At 37.2% G+C, this 17,061-nt stretch overlaps 1 protein-coding gene across 4 annotated transcripts; it reads left to right on the top strand.

The window, feature by feature from the left end:
- Window positions 1–474: 474 nt before the first annotated feature.
- On the top strand, window positions 475–17,010 carry LOC148306469 (uncharacterized). Of its 4 annotated transcripts, none has more exons than XM_088264942.1 (18): window positions 475–585; window positions 861–1,168; window positions 2,955–3,031; window positions 3,542–3,664; window positions 5,320–5,540; window positions 7,141–7,281; window positions 7,370–8,049; window positions 8,123–8,370; window positions 8,888–9,057; window positions 9,549–9,704; window positions 10,890–10,991; window positions 11,324–11,536; window positions 11,960–12,185; window positions 12,656–12,824; window positions 13,480–13,708; window positions 14,964–15,194; window positions 15,823–15,951; window positions 16,700–17,010. In XM_088264942.1, exons 2-18 carry the CDS (start codon window positions 865–867, stop codon window positions 16,863–16,865), a joined length of 3,585 nt encoding a protein of 1,194 aa, XP_088121068.1. In that variant the 5' UTR covers window positions 475–585; window positions 861–864; the 3' UTR covers window positions 16,866–17,010. The 4 variants fall into 4 exon arrangements, with proteins under 4 accessions (XP_088121068.1, XP_088121069.1, XP_088121070.1 ...); XM_088264943.1 differs by having other exon boundaries at window positions 8,129–8,370; XM_088264944.1 differs by lacking the exons at window positions 475–585; window positions 861–1,168; window positions 2,955–3,031; window positions 3,542–3,664; window positions 5,320–5,540 and adding exons at window positions 6,105–6,329; window positions 6,410–6,805.
- Window positions 17,011–17,061: the final 51 nt, after the last annotated feature.

A 17,061-nucleotide genomic window follows, 5' to 3' on the forward strand; every position in this document is an offset into this window, starting at 1 on the left:
CAGCAAAGAACAGTTTTCAATTTTTTTTTGCAATTTTGAGTAAAAATGCAGCCATGTATATCAACACAAAATTTGAGACATTTGTGGAGCAATAATATCATTACATTTGTGGAGCATTAATATTATTAATTGCTCCACAAATGTGGGCGATTTTTTCGCTCCGCTCCGTGTTCTGAAAATTTGAAAAGCAAAGGTACTTTCATAGAACTTGAAAATTTTAATAGGAAAATTTAGATTTTTTTAAACCCATGAAAATACCCACCTACATTCTGATCGGAATATTTTTTCATTTTTTTTAAACTTATAGTAAGTTACATTTGGTATTGATTCTTAGTAATAATACGATTTTATAATTTGAAATATTTTTTAAATCCACTGTATCAGGTTGGCAACATTGTCCATATCAGACATATCTACGATCGCCACCTATCGGCCGTTTCGTCAAGTACTACTGGCAAACAGAATTTGGACGCCATGAGCATGTGGTAGCCATTTTCGGCGGTGCAATGTGCTTGACTTGCCGCTGAAATGTTAAATATCATTTGATTTTGAAATCGTGTAGCGAATTGTTACATTTCTCACAAGGTTAGTTAGTGTCTTCTTGTTTTATCGTGATATTAATATATTCGATTCATCGCGTAATATTCGAGTATGTTGCAATTTAATTTGTGAGCTCTCAAAATGGCGTCGTCAATTTCCTAACATTGCACCTTTTTCAAACATTTTATTAAAAAATATGTGATCTTTGAAACCGTTATTAAGCTTTCTTTTTTTTTCTCAATATATTAGGTCGCGATTTAGCAGCATTGAGTTCCGATAACGTATACGTATGTTTAATTAACCTCGATTAATTGTTGTAGTAATATGGAGAACGAGCCTGCGTTGGACGCGTCCTTAGTGGCGCAAAGTCTCAATTTCCACGGTCAGCAGCTACAGAAAATATGGGAAAGCGAAAGGGGAGAAGCCGACCTATCAAAAATAGGCGTCGGACAGCTCGACTTCGCCGCCTACCAGGCGAGGCAGAAGCACCTGACATTTCAGGACAGAGGGAAGCGGCTGGTGCTGCATCAGTTCATTACTAAGGAGGCTAATGCCCTCTTCGATACCAGCATCACGTCTGAAGCTTCAGCGCCAACTTCTGCAGTTGACGCCAATGTGAACGATGACAGTAAGTGCCAATAACAACTTTTTTCTTCACCACCAAGGTGACCGACTCTCGGTTTCTTTGTATTCACAAAGTAAATCTTGCTTGTGATCTAACTAATATTTAGAAGAATCGTATAAAATGTGCTTCAAATGAAGGAGTAAAACATGTAATGGTTCATAAAAATGGGTGTAGTATTCAGTAATATTTGGTTTATTATTATTCTTATTATTATTATTAACAGAGATTTCAGTTAAAAAGAATGAAAGTGTAATATATTGATAGAAGTTTGAAGTAGGTTTGAGTGGAAATTTTATAGTTATTAATGTAAAAAAAAAGTTGCCTATTTGGTATATCCGCCATTGGATGGGACTAATAAGGTTGTTGACTGCAAAAAAGTAGTGGCGCAGCCCAGAAACCACAATAAAAATGAGTGTGATATGACAAAAATAGGCGATACCCAGGGACGAGTAAATGACATCACTAAATCCCTTTTATGATTTTTTTTGCCCTTTTACGAAAATGGCTTCTATTTTGTCCCATCTGATGGAAGTAGAGCCGTATATTTCAAGTGGATTTTTTTTGTTATGAAATACCTCATGGTTTGCATGTGGTATTTCACAACATACTGAAATGTGGTCGCCCTATGTCCCATTAAATAATACTTTGAACGCTGACTCAGTTTAATATGATTGCAACATGTTTTGAAATACAATATGCAATAGGTGTAAATACCAGCTTCTTATCATGTGATTTTTTCTGATAATGTACTGAATGTAATTACTTTTTTATGTTTTTCAAATGGTTGGGTTTCCAAGGACACACATAAATCAATATTTTTCCGCTGTTTATTTTAACTCCATTGACTTAACTGTATAAAATCAATAATGACATTGATGAACTTTCTGTTAAAACCTCGAATGCCAAATTCTTTTTCATTTTATTGCACTTATTAATATGAAGATATTTACATTTACAGTTAATAATTCTTATAGGTGAACTTGTATTGTTATAGCACTATAATTTCATTTGTCAAAATAATTGCATAATATATATTTAGAAAATTTTAAAAAATTATATCCATCTCCTATCCTCCTTTTTTCCATGGTGGCTTTATTAATTAGTGTTCTGCCATTGTTTGTGTTATTTTTGTGATTTTAACTACTATATTTAATTAATCTCGATGATAATTACATGTTATTTCATAGTATTACACAGTTTAACCCAAAATATGTATATGTACTATTTAAAAAAAGGGCAGGCGTATTTGTGTAGACGCTCGACTGCGAAACTGGCGTCGCGGGTTTGATTCCCGCCAATTGCAAAATGTATTCAAGAAAGATTTATTTTCATTAATCAATTCGGCGGTCACTTTGTGGTAAAATCTATCAAAAATGGATTTATTTTCAGTTAGCTTGGGTGTTTGTGATGTATTTTTCACATTTACCTTCCCTATCCTTACTATCCTACCTGCAGACAAGCATCTTAGATAAACGCTTTGCGGATCATTCCTATATATTTTAGTATGATCGGATGTAAAACCTTGTAAAAGAATTACTTAAATGAATAAAAGTCTAATGCAGAATGATGATAAATAAAAAAAAATTACAATAGATCTGATATAAGAAATTGTATACAGGTTAACTTGTCTCTAATATAATAAAACAACTTTACAATTTTTCCACATTTATTTTATTTGACCAGTGACTGGGTTTCATCATTAGCGATATCACCACACTGGTCCGTAATATCTCTGCTATTAAAATGTCCTAGTTTTATTATATGTGCGTGTGTGTTTCCATTTTTTCAGATATTTATGCCGTGATGCCGCCCTTCGAGACATTCCTCAATGTTGACAAAGCTGCTAGACTGAGACATTTTTTCCAGGTAACCTTCACTTCATATTTACTGAGCAATTTGTATTCATGAATACATTATAATAAATCCACCAAAAACAGACATATAAGTAACGTATTTCTTAATGTGGTTTGTCAATGTTCGATCAAATCAAATCTTCGATCCGGCATATTTCTCTTATCCTAGTATTCCTTATTCTATCTCATAGACTCTTGCCAGATATGCTTAGAGTCTTCATTACTGACACTCTAAGCGAGTTTTTGTTACTGCGGTGTCCGCTCTGCATTCGATCCTCAATGTCATGATAGGTCGCACACAAGTTTTATATATTTATTTATACATTTGTATAGTTTGACCCCTAACATCTGCATTTTAATTTGCATTGACTTATTTCATACCTCCTCCACATGGCATATTGCTCACCCATCTCTGAGGATTTTTTCCAAAATGGAAAACATACACTTCTATACATTTCAACTAATAATTTACACTTTTACACATGATTCTAATAATAAATTTGAACATATTTTCTCTTCACAGAATATCCAAACAGGAGAGCTGATCATTGGAACTGTAATTAATAGGAATGCCTCGGGAATGATGCTGAAGGTTCTCTGCACAGCAGGAACAAATCCCAGATATGTAGCTGATATCAATGTTAAGGTAAGATTATTTTACATATCTAATGCCTGTTTGGTCCAAACAAAACGCACATGCCAGTGATTGGTCTGAAAATCCGCAACTAGAATGTTTGCAATTTTATCTCGTTATCTCGAAAATATCAAATCACGCACAAACATATATTTCATATTTTAGTCATTACAAACCATTAATTTCTGTATTACTAATGGAAGCATCAATCAATGACAGTGTATATATTGAATAAACAATATTTTTTATTAAAAAACTATCTGTGAAATCTGGTTCTATAGTCGGCATAGTCCAGCAGTTATTAACATTTTTATGTTCGATCAAATAACTTCTATATTTTATTTTTGAAGTCATAAATGAAAATCGGAAAGAATTTTTAAAGGATTCTAGTAATTTTTATAGAAGTTAGTTTACAAAAATAATTGAGCTTAATAATTGAGCGTAGTATAAACTAGTTTTCTAAAACACTGGCCAAAGATTGACAAACTGTAATGGTAGAAGTAAATTTGGTAGTATTGAAATATTTATTGGCACTGTGGGCGAGACATACAATACGCGCTTTTCTCAGATGGTAGGTGTATCTAAGAACACTGACCCTAGACATTTATAATTTTTCTAATTTTTTTTTTATGATTCCTAAAATTGCTTTTGCAAATCTGGTCTTTTTTTATTTGGTGTGTACAAAATTTGCAACACTTTTCTCAAATATTGATTGATTTTAGTATTTTTTTTGGTAGAAAACATATCAAGCTACTCATATAAAACAGTTATGCGACATTTAAAAAAAAAACAGAAATTTTTCATCCGCAAGAGTGTCAAGGTCATGTGAAAGTTATACACAACCTGATTTTTCTCTATTGATGGGCATCCTCCGATTGGTAAACATTCTAATTTCATTATCGCTATCTTTACCTTAAGTTTTAAAATCGCTTTCAAAATCAATATTGGATAAATCCAACATTGTAAGGGTGAAAACAAGAGGTTTTTGCAGAAAATGTATTTCTATTTTTCACTGATTTTTACTTTTGTTTCACTAATTTGTTTATTTGTGAATATTATCATTAAATTGAAACAAACGCATACGCTGGTACGCAATCTTCCAGCTTGAAAATACACTGGCTTCATCGTCAGTATATCGACGGACCAAACTTTTGACGAAGTATACTGGAGTCAATATATCAATTCTTAGCACTCTTAGTGGTTAAATAACTCAATTTATCCTGTCTGATAGTTTTCATTTGCAACTTAATTTGTAGGTAAATATAAGAATAATTTGACTGTAAAGCTGCTTGTGCACTACATGGAATTTTACCGTCCGGTAGTCCGATTTTGAAAAATGTAATCGACTACGACATTTTAGCGTGACCGAATTTACGCGCAACGTGTTCACACACCGATCAAGAGTACCGATCCAAAGAAAAATGCACAAAAGCACAATGCAATCCAAGCCAATCATCCGTTTTATATGCTAACTGACGTGCCGGACGGTAAGATTCCGTAAAATTCCGTGTAGTGCACAAACGCCCTAATGAAGCGATTATTATTTCATCAATATTTATTACCGAAGAGTGGGAGTTAGCTGAGAATAAGTGTAATTAAAATGTGTAACTCCATTAGTAGAAGCAGTTTAGATGTGACGTTTAATGGTGGTTCTGTTTTGTCTTTAGGCCTTTTTGCCTGTTTCTAACATAATCCCCGCTGTGGACAAGAAGAATGTCTCTCGGAATTATCTGATGAATGACACGGTCTGCTGCGAAGTTCTGGAAGTCATTCCCGACACAGACAAAATCTCTTGCGGGATGAAGGGCGTGACCCGGGGGCCCGAAGACCCCGGTCCCAAGCCGCCGCTGGGCCTCATCAGCACGGATGACTTTCCCCACATATACAAGTATGTTTGGCCGCCTTTACCTTTACAATGTCTGAACTAATATTTGTACCTTACAGCCAACCCTTTGTACGCGGAGTACTCGGTATTAACTATAAATATCAGCGGAAGAAATGTCACTTTTCAGACCTTGTAATCGTGAATATCTGCCTAAATCACATTTTGATGCAAATTCTTTCCTCAAACCTTTATGATTGTCTCCTAAGGTATAGGTAGGTATATTTCAATTCGGATCATTTTCTCCTATAAGTGTTTGAAATATATAATTCATCAAATTCAACAATTATTAATTCAATAATAAATAAAAAATTGATAACTTCTTATCATTTCATGTATCATTTCACCTATTTTTATTCATTTAATAATCTTGCAAAGCTGTTAATTTTGAATGTGTTTCTGAAATTATTTTGATTTGGCTATTTTCCGTTTGACCTGATAACTTAATATGTATTATTTGAAGCTAACAGAGTTTGTAGGTTTATATGTAAGTGGTGTATTTTGGCTGCATGCATTATTTAATAATTTACATACCATGCTCTATTAAGGATATCGTGAAAATGATTTCAGTTTTCGTCAAAATCGTGAATAAATAAGAATATAGATTGAATACTGAGTTATTCTCTCGGATGTATGAGGAAGGAAATCCCTAGAAAATAGCTCTGGTCTTGCCGCATAGAACTTTTCTAGGCTCGATGCGTCGCCATTTTATCGCCTGAAGAATAAGTAAACTATAAGCCGAGCTACCATTACTCTATAGTTGTATAATGAATCTTGCGCAAATCCTCCAAGAAGGTCAGTAAAGTTGGGATGGTATCAATAATCACGCCCGCTACTATTGAAATGTTAATTAAATATAAAATTTAACATTCCAGCAAGTACAAATGCAAAATTACCTGCCATAAAGTATAATAATGTTAAAAACACGGCAGTGGGAAAGTACTCGGAGCTAAACCACGTTAAGGACTGTAACAATGTTTTGTCTAAGCCGAGTTGTGGAAGAGTTTACACGGAGATGTGCGCAAGCCGCAGCAAGCCGACGCCCAAAACCCCCCTCTTAGCCCCTTTCTCTTCTAGGATGTTTATTCTGCACAGCGGCTTCCACACACGCCGAGCTAGTCCGCCATAATATATCTTTTTTATTTGTTTTCATTTCTTTTGGAGATTTATACCGAACCCGAGTTCTCCATTGCGTGTGTGTGTATGAGAAAACATAATGATCCAAATAGATCGCCGAATAAATTGCCATAAATTATCGGTATTGGGAACAGGTGAGAAAAGCAGGGTGTCCATATATTGCTATTATAGCTGTAAGACTTCCCGACTTCCCCCCCTCCCCCTCCCTATTTCCCGCTCCCCTTGTCACTGCCCCGTTCCAACTCGATAATAGTTGACGCGGACAAACTAAACCCTAGGCAATATTTGAACCAAACCATTGTTATTCACTAATTTATTTACTCACCGCCACATAATATTGTTGTCGTTTCCTTTAATTCCTTTAAAGTGCCTAGAATGTATCATTTTGTCAATGGTAAAACAAACTTTATCTTTATTATCGCAATAGTGATAATGGCGTAATCTTTTACTGACTATCCTGTATTCTTAGGAAAACTGTGGAAATGAAGGGGGAGGGTTATGAAGCCATTCTAGAGAAGAGTCCCGGATTCAACAATCCAAACTGCGTCTCCTTCCTCTCCGAATTGCTCGGAGTTGGCTCTAGTCACTATTCCAACTTCTTGACTTTAAGGTGAGCTCACTCATATGTATGCATTATTTGTACACTTTCCGAGCATTTATCTGTGCGAGATGATTCAAGCTATCATTTTATCTTCCAGGGGTCGTTTCCCTCCTCAAGAGTATGCCGACGAACTTCGCCAGACGCAAGCCAGCAAGTGGGCCTTCAGGTCGGTGGCCGAAGGAATCGAACACTTCAAGGCCGGGAGACATTCCGAAGCGTTCCAGTGCCTGAACAAAGCTCTGAGCATCGATCCCCGAAACGTGGAGGGCCTGGTGGCTCGAGGTGCGCTGTACGCCAACAGCGGCACCTTCAAGAAAGCCATAGAAGATTTCGAGACTTCCTTGAAACTGAACCCGAGTCACGCCAACGCCAGAAAGTACATGGGAGAAACCCTCGTAGCTCTCGGCCGCAGTTACGAAGATGAAAATAAAATAGCGGAAGCCCAGAAGGCTTACGAAGATTGTCTCGCGATCATTCCATTCCACGAGGAAGCCCAGAATTCTCTGGATTTCCTCAAAAGCAAGTCCAACATCAAGCCGCTCATCGAACCCGCCGAATTATTGCTGCCCGGTTTGACGGTGAACAAATCCCTGGAGATGAAGGAGACGCTGAAACAGCTTCTCAACTTGACGGAGAAGAAAGATAAGAAGAAGAAAAAGAAGAAAAATAAAGGCAAGAAAAAACACCACCGCTCCAGCAGTTCCAGTAGCAGCTCGAGCGATTCTTCCAGCTCATCTTCTAGCTCCGATTCTTCCAGCTCTTCTTCGGAGTCCAGTGGTCTGTCTCCTTTTGTTAAATGTCTTATAGGTTTATGTATGTCGGGCCGTTATAAATATTTGCGAGTTTCTAGATGCAGACGGACCTCAGCGCAAGAAGAAGCGGCGCTCCCGCTCGCGCAACAAGAAGCAGCGCTCCCTGTCCCCGCTCAGCAAGCGGATGGCGCTCATCGAGCCCTCGCTGGACAAGAGCCACAACTCGCAGTTCAACCACCCGTACGGCTGGGCAGGCGGGGCTGCCCCCGCGCCCCCGGACCCCGAGCCCGCCCCTCTCCCCGCCATGCAGCCCCCCGCGCCGCAGGACCTGGACTATGAGATGAAGGTCACATACCCTACTTGCCCACTTGTATATTGTCATAGTAACCTCGGGATCCCCAAGTGGAATAAAGATAATGATAATGAAGAGGCTTTATAATTTATAACTTACGGTGTTTCTGATAATTTTATCTGACTAATACCTGGATCTCTTTACTATGTAACGGTGTTTGTAATATGATTTACAATTAAAATTATCAAACTTATTGACATATAGCACCAAATATCGATGACCCGAGTAGAAATTTTGTCAGGAAATGGTTATTTTTTTCTGTGAAATGATGAATTTGTATTGCCGGTGATTTTTCTCTCGTTTGTTAAATATGTACTAAATAATTTACTAGGTTTTATATTATTTCACTGACACATTCATAAAAATAGATGGATTATGAGGAAAAAAGTACTTAAATAATATCACAATCAAAATATTGGAGGCATTACATAACATCCCGCAATCGCCTCGGACTTTGAGTGTGATTTCAATTATCGATTGTCGAGTTTAAAAATCATTTTGTATTGTTCAGGTGAGGAAGTTCTTAGAGATGACTAAGGAAGGTTCGGACTATGAAGACAAAGTCCGCAACTTCTTGGAAGAGACAGCTCGCTACAAGCGAGACCGCAAAATGCAAGAACTCGGCACTCAAGAGCATGAGAAGAGCAGCAAGGCAAGGAAGAAGGCTAAGAAGGAATCCAAGTGAGTTTTTTTTTTTACCCCTTCAAATGTGCGATAAAAGCTTCTTGATTCTGCAAATATTGAAAAATTTAGTTCTCATTTTCTTGCGCAAAAACGATCTTTAAAAATATTTTTCTACCAAAATTCAAAATAAAATGGCAACAAACAATATGTTTCTGTGCAAAACAATAACTTAATGTATCAGTGCTCATAATTAGCAAATATTTCTTCAAAAAAAAAATTATGCATTCACATTTGAAAGTTTTGATTTTAATTTATGAAATTAAAAAAAAACTGGGGAAAAATCCTATTTGTTTTTTTTTAGTAATTGATTTTGTTAAAAGAAAATACAAATATGTTTCCAGACCACAGTACTCGAAATATTAAATATCAAAAAAAAAAAAATTAATTCAGTTCCGCCAATTTTGAATTCACAACCTTTTACTGCATTCTTAATCTTGTATATGTACAATAATAATTTAGTATTGTTTTATTTCTTGTTCATTTTATAGGAAAAGTAAGAAGGAATCTAAACGTAAGCGTAAAGAGAGAGAACGAGAAGAGCGCCGCAAAGCCAAACTTAACCAGAGGAACCAATCCACCACCGGAGACTATCTCAGGGACTTTGATCAGAATATGGGAGATAAGAAGTTCCGTGACGCATTGAGGTACGAGGGCATATAACTTGACTTTGGTTTTTATTTTTATAACACAGAGCACCTGGGAATGGAGTGTGTATGTGTGTGTTTGACTTGTAGTTATTTTGACCGAGCACCTTGTTTTATTTTAACCTTAATGTAGTCATGTGGCAAAGAACAGACTGCAGACTGACTTCTCAATTGGACCATACAGTAAAAACTCATTAATTCCAAAATGAAGGGATCAAATTCAAAAGAAATATGAAAAAAAATACCGGAAGAAAAAGTGTCGCAATACATTTTAAGAAATGCTGGAAATATTTTTAAAAATTAAATAAAAAATTAATAGGTAGTACCACAAAGTGACTGCCAAATCAAATAATGAAAATGGTTTTTATTCTTTGCTAACAAAATTCTCTTTTCCTGAAATTTTTATATTTTTAATTCTATGATAAAATCAAAAAATTATGTGAAAATATTAGAGGCACCAGAATTTCTATATATTTGGGAAAATTTTAATTAACGAGTTTTTACTGTATTTAAAAATAATTTGCAGCAAATGCTGAATAAAGCAAAATCTGAAACATTCATATTTTATTATTACTATTGTAATCTAGTTATTTTTCTATTTTTTAACTGTACAAAACCGATTAGGTTATTATTTGCCCTTTTTTTAGACAAACTACATTGAAACGACTACTATATAAAGCTAAATTTGTTTCAAAAGGTGACCGACATTATAAAGGTTAAGTTTTTTGTTTTCAATACTTACACCAGTATGCAAAGTGTTTCATAATGATGTGCACTTTCTGAGAATGTATGTTTTTTTGTTATTGTTTTGTTTTGTGAAAGGCAGCGAACTTCTTACATTATTTAAATCAGTTATGTGGAAATCATATTGATTATATTTTCAGCATGTATACATATTGATTAATTCCAATGGCAATCAATCATTCTCAGCTACCAATATCCTGAAAGAACCTTTTGGATACACTAAACCTTTTTACCTGCGATTCCTGCAATTATTTTCACATCAGATGTATTGTAAAAAAATAATGGTTTTTCTACTTCTATATAAAATAAAGTTTGTTTTTATTTAAGGTATTTCTAAAGTTTATCACTACATAATTTATAAATTGTATATCTTGAAACTAATCATTTTTAAATGGCTGATGTTTTCTGGGTACTGAAATTTTAATGCGCTTCAATTTCCAGGAAAGAACTATCGCATAAACCTGGCGAAGAACGGCGTCGCAGTAAAAGGGATATGAGTCCGGAAGAAGGAGATTATGAAAGGAAGCGTGGAAGTGAAAAACGGTAAATATCAATTTTTAGAATGCTAAATTTTTGAAAATGTGAATTAATTTATCCATTTATATATTGATTTTTTTTTACAAAAATCTAATTTTCCATTAAAATATAATAATTGATTTTCAAAAGATGAGCGTTATCTTTAAAAAAAAATCCGGAATAATACTAAAATATGAGACAAATTGAAAAATAACAATGTAAAAGATTTTAAGAATAAATTTTCTGGGATAACCAAAAGTTTTGCACTATAACAGTGTTGGAGGGACCAGATTTTCATGGTATTTTTTTTTAAATAAGTACTTTTATTATATGTTCACTTTGGTTAACTATTTTTCCAGAATCTTGGATGATATGCCCGACTTCGAGGAGCTGGAATCCAAGCTCAACGCTTATTACGCCAAGGTAGAGAAAGACACTGGACTATCGAGTAAACGTCAGGACAACGGCCGCCCGACTAATGATAACAACTTTCCCACATCACCTGTATCCAGGAGTGCGAGTCCCGATAACAAACCTAAATGGAAGATGCTTATGAACTCATCGAAGGACAAGTAAGGATTTAACCAATGTAATCAATTGCATTTACCAGTTCTCTGACCTAGACTAACCAGTTCGTGACTCAAAGGCGGGCAAAGGCAAGTTTGTATTACATCTGACGAGCCCGAGCGCTGCTCGGGTAAATCATATTCCGACTCATCAGTCCTGCTTTGCCCGAGTCCCCCAGTGTTTTTATGGGTCAATTTACTCATTTGTTTTTATTGAATTACCCGAGCGGTGTTCGGGCAGATTTGTTTCGACTAGTGGGTTACAATTTCCTTCACTGACGAATTTTCTCGCCAAAGCATTTTTCAAGGACGTATTCATATGTCCTTCCCTTACCCGATATTGTTTGCGTTTGACGTATTTATGCGTCCCGCCCGGTTAACAGGTTAATAATAGTGATCGCTGTGTTAACCAATTTTTGTTTATTTTAGGATAAAAAAGAAGGAGACGCCCGGAAAGTCATCCTACAAAGACAAGTCCTACGCGTTTGAAGAAAGTTCAGATGAATCGGAGAGAAGAGAGCCGGAAACTAACAACTCCAAGGGGAGGAAGCCACTCATGTCTCCCGACGACAAGAACATCAGTGTCCGGAGGGCGATGGCTCTCAAAGAGCCTCCTCCTAAGCATATCGAACCGGAACCCCCCGGTACTGAAGAGGTATGTTTCAACATCTCCTTTGAGTGAAGGCTGACCGAAATGTTTTTTAAACTTTGGCCCGCTTTGTGCAAAATGTCAACTTAACACATTTAGGACAGGTATTTTTTACGCCTGCGCAACACTGGCGATGGTATTTTATAATTATGTACATGCAGTTAAGACTAAAAATATTCATATAATAATGTTAAATATGTTATTCCTTTTTTTCTGACTTTGAAATGAGGCCGGCGTAGAAGGTAAAAATACCCTTCCCGCCCTTAAGCAGCAATTGACCGAACGGGTAGAGAGATACCATTCCCGTCCTAATTGTGGTAAAACTAGCTATGCGTTTGTTCTCATGTTATAAAATACGAAATCTATGCCTCCGGACCGGGTTTAAAAAATATTTTTGGTCACAGTATGCAACTCTCGATTTGTCCTTTATTCCTATCATTTTCTCTGGTTGCCTAAATTCGATGTATCATTTTCAGCAACAACAGCAGCAAGTGCGGCCGAAGCAGAATGTGGTCCTAGACAAGTTTGGTTCCTTCAGGCTGGCCAAGGAGGGCGAGGGGGGGGAGCCCCTCTCCATGCCCCTCCCCACGGGCTCCCGCCCCTCGCCGCGCCCCCCCGCGCCCCGCAGGGCTAGGTCACCTACCGGTGGGTACTTCTCTCACAAACATGCACATTTCTTGTAAATCAGATCAAATATAGCTAATTTCATTTGATAAACCTTGACTTTCAATTAGGGGGGTAAATTGAATTAATCATGGCTATTTAAAAACAAATATTGTAGCAGTCCATTGTAAATTATTCTTCAAATCTTTATCCACACCCTAATGGTTCATAGGGAACTGCATCATATAAACACAGTGTTATTTTGATCGTTAACACAATGAAGGAAATCTGACCAGCCCTGTGCTTCAGGTCAGCCAGTCAGGGTAATAGTGAATATTAGGGCGAAAAAATCACTTAAGAGCTCCAGAACAGTAGCCGAGCACGCTGACCATTACACTACGGAGGTGGACATTTATAATAAATACAATATATTTATTTATTAATTAGTGCAATTAGTGAATTGTTGTCGGGTGGTTTTTCATCAACCGTCGTATACTGTTTTTTGACATCTCTTGCTCTGCACCATAAGAAAGCAAATAGAATGCTAATAATATTATCTCCCACTCTCTACCAACAATATGTAAAAGGCGCTTTTAAGCGTTTCCTGCAATGTGTTAAATGTTTTGTCCATATTGCGGCATGTTAATCAATAATGATATGACAATACGTTGTAAAGGCGAATGTATGCACTGTCCAGGATCGCACGAGAGTTCCCCCCGGCGGCGCTCCTCGCGCAGCCGGTCGCGGCCGCGCAAGTACCGGTCCCGCTCGAGCGGCGCCTCGCGCTCCTCCTCCTCGGGCGGCTCCGCGCGGCGCCGGCCCCGCCGCTCCGCCTCACGCTCCCCGGGCAGCCGCTCCCCCGCCTCGCGCTCCCAGCACAGCCACTCCCGCACGCGCTCGCGCAGCCGCTCCAACTCCAGGGACAGGTACCTGTACCCGCTATACACCTTATCTACATCACATCTATGCATGATTGACAATCGAGTTGTATGAATGCTTCCATTGGAAACATAATAGGTAAAACTTTGTCAGCATCAATATATGTCGTTGAAGTCAGTAAGTTAATTAACCTGTTAACCGGGGAGTTCACTTTTTAATTCCGCAACATACAACGGTCGCGAACTCTCTAACCCTTATCCGCACCCCAATGGTGCATAGGGCACTGCATCATATAAATGCAGTGTTATCTTGATCGTAAACATATGAAGGAAATCTGATCAGCCCTCCGCTTCAGGTACCAGTCCACGGTAATATTTAATAAATATTAGAGTGAAAAAATCACTTGTATTTATTTGACCCCCCTGGGAATCGAACCCGGGACCTCCGGAACGGTAGCCGAGCGTGCTGACCATTACACTACGGAGGTGGAGTTTTTATTTATGCTTAAAATAAATTAAAAGACCATGAAATATATGTTTTTTCGTTTATTTATATATAAATCACAAAAATAAAATACTAAATTACAAACAAAAACAAAAGAATTCATGTCGAAATATGTATGGATGAAAAATTACCTTTGTTGTTGGAAAATATAGGTCTGACCCATTCCAGGGCGCAACATATATTTACAGGATGTATTCATATGTCCTGCCCACACCTGATATTGTTTACGCTAGACGCATTTATACGTCCCACCCCAGTTAACAGGTTGATGCATGATTCCTTTTGGAATTATTTAACATGCTAGGCAATCAATGCCTGAAATCTCATTCTCAATTTGACTACTTATTTATCCCAGTTATTTAAGCAGTCTTATGCTTGTATTTATGAACAGCTGATTTCTAACTAAATTATTTCAGACAGCGAAAGAGATGCGGAATGCATCGAAACTGTGTCACAATAGATTTTAAGAAATACTGGTATTAACCAAGTAAAAATTAAATTAAAAATGGATAGGTATCACCACAAAGTGACTGCTGAATCATTCAATAAAATTATTTTACGCAATTTCCTAAACTCTTTTCTCATTTCCTAAACTGATTCATGTTCATGATTGTTCGATGTATTGAGAAAATATATTATTTTTTTTTACCGAATTATTGGTCAGAAATCAAAAAAAGGTAATTAGATAGAAGTAAATAATTATAATTCAAAGTAAAAGCTCCATAATTCGAAATTTGTCATAATTTAAAACAATTTATTGCCCAAAATAAAAAAAAATATTATTTTGTCTGTTTGCAGGTTCAGGCGCATGAACCGCCGCGGCGGGTGGCGCGGGCGTGGCGGGTACGAGCGCGGCACGTACTACAAGCCGCGCTTCCACCCGTACGGGCAGCGCGGGAACAACAACCGCGGACGTGGCGGGCCCGTTGACTTCCGCAGGGACGACCGGCGCTTCGACTGGCGCGACCGCGGCAACAGGAGGCCCTTCCGCTCCCGACAGAGGGGCAACAACAGGGGCAGGCCGTTCAGGTAGCTTTGCAAAATATGCGGAAATCCTTCTGTCTAGGAAATTTTTGGTTTGATGTTATAAGGTTATGTATCTCCTGATGAGGACACTTTGTTGTCGGGCGGTCTTTTCACTAACCCCAACCCTAACTATACTCGGTCTGCCTCCCGACCCTCAGTATACTTACTAATCACAAGTAACCGCAAATCCGATTTCAATCTGTATACCATTTTTTTGTGTTTCTTGTAGCTCTACCAAAAGTAAGCAAATATAATGTTATATAAGAGTTTCCCGCAAACAATGTGTTAAAATACAGGAGATAAATGAAAATTTGTGATGAATAATTCCATGCTGCCCCCCATTTTTACAGTGAAGATTGCATACAATGTCTTAATTAATCCAATTATATTTAGCATCCATTTTGTGTATAATAAAAACGCATATTGTACATATGGCTATAGTCCGAGTGTTTGTGGGTTCGATATCCTAATTCCACATAAAAAATTTAATCAATTTCATTCTCATTTGGAAACTGCAGTGCAGGAGTAGCCCTGTATTTGTGTAGTTATCGATTGACTAACCCATCAATCCTACCCATTGCTCTGTGCAATAGTAGATGATGAATAGTATGTAATAAATCCCATATTTCAGGGGGGGATACCGGGACTTCAGAGACCGCCGCAACATGCGCTTCTCCCGGTCGCGGAGCCCTGACCCTCGCAGGAGGAGCCGCAGCTACAGCCCCGACGACCGACGTCAGGACAAGGACAAGATGGACAGGTAACGCTTCTATGCTGCAATTCAAATCTGATGACCTCGTGAAAGGTTTTGTCTTAAACACATTCATTGTTCACGTTCAATGTATCGCCAACAATCACGAGATACTGACAAAATACTAATTTTCAAAACTAAACTATATTAAAAATATGAAATTTATACACACTGTTCTCTTTGTGTGTAGCATTCACGCTCTCATGTTTATACTCACTTTGAGACAAGTGAGTAAAATAGTATGAGTCGTCAAGGGGACTAAAGCTTAGTTTATACTTGCAAAATACATTCATGTTTTAAATATACGGTGTCATGACCACATCGACCCACATTCCTGAATGCACTGACATAAATTATTGTGGCAAGACTATAATGGTATTCTGTCAATCACCCAATGGTATTTTAAACCCATTTTACTCACTGTTATCAGCCACATGCAAATACTGCACTAGGTATCGTTCAATCGATTCTTTAAATTATCGTTGTTTGATTTTTACAAAGGGTTATGGAGATTTTTTAATGTTTGATTATGTTATTTGTAATCATTGAAAATTAAAAATACAATTTGTTTGTTTTCATTTTTATTATCATATTTATATTTGTATGATAACCAAAAAATAAGTTGTCCGTAGATTTAAGTGAATACTGGTTTGTAGAAATATATTATTAACCCGAACTATATTATTTGATTCAGTCTGTTTTTGTAGTATATGGAGATTGTTGTGATATATTCATTAATATATGTTTAAATTTTCAGGTATTCGGAGCGTGACAGCCACCGCAGCGAAGGGGAGTACGAGGAAGAGAGGTATGTGGACCGCAAGGAGTACGACGGGAAGTGGGCGGACTCCGGGGAGCACGGCGGCGGCGGAGTGGGGGAGGTGGACAAGCCCAGAGAACCATCCGCTTCCAAAGCTGACTAGAGTGCTAGCTCTTTCATTTCCTTCAAAATGTTTAGTCACCATTTCCACTAGTGATTTTTCTGAATGTTCACGATTTATTGTAAATTTGTCGATTTAAGTGTATGTATGTTTTTTCATACATGTAATAATTACTTTTTAATACTTATCCATCTTTTATTTTCTCAACTCGTATCCTCAAAAAGTATTTACTGATTAT

The sequence above is a fragment of the Brachycentrus maculatus genome, unplaced genomic scaffold, assembly GCF_059751285.1.
Source record: "Brachycentrus maculatus isolate JH-2025_06_01 unplaced genomic scaffold, ASM5975128v1 h1tg000240l, whole genome shotgun sequence".
NCBI lineage: Eukaryota > Metazoa > Arthropoda > Insecta > Trichoptera > Brachycentridae > Brachycentrus > Brachycentrus maculatus.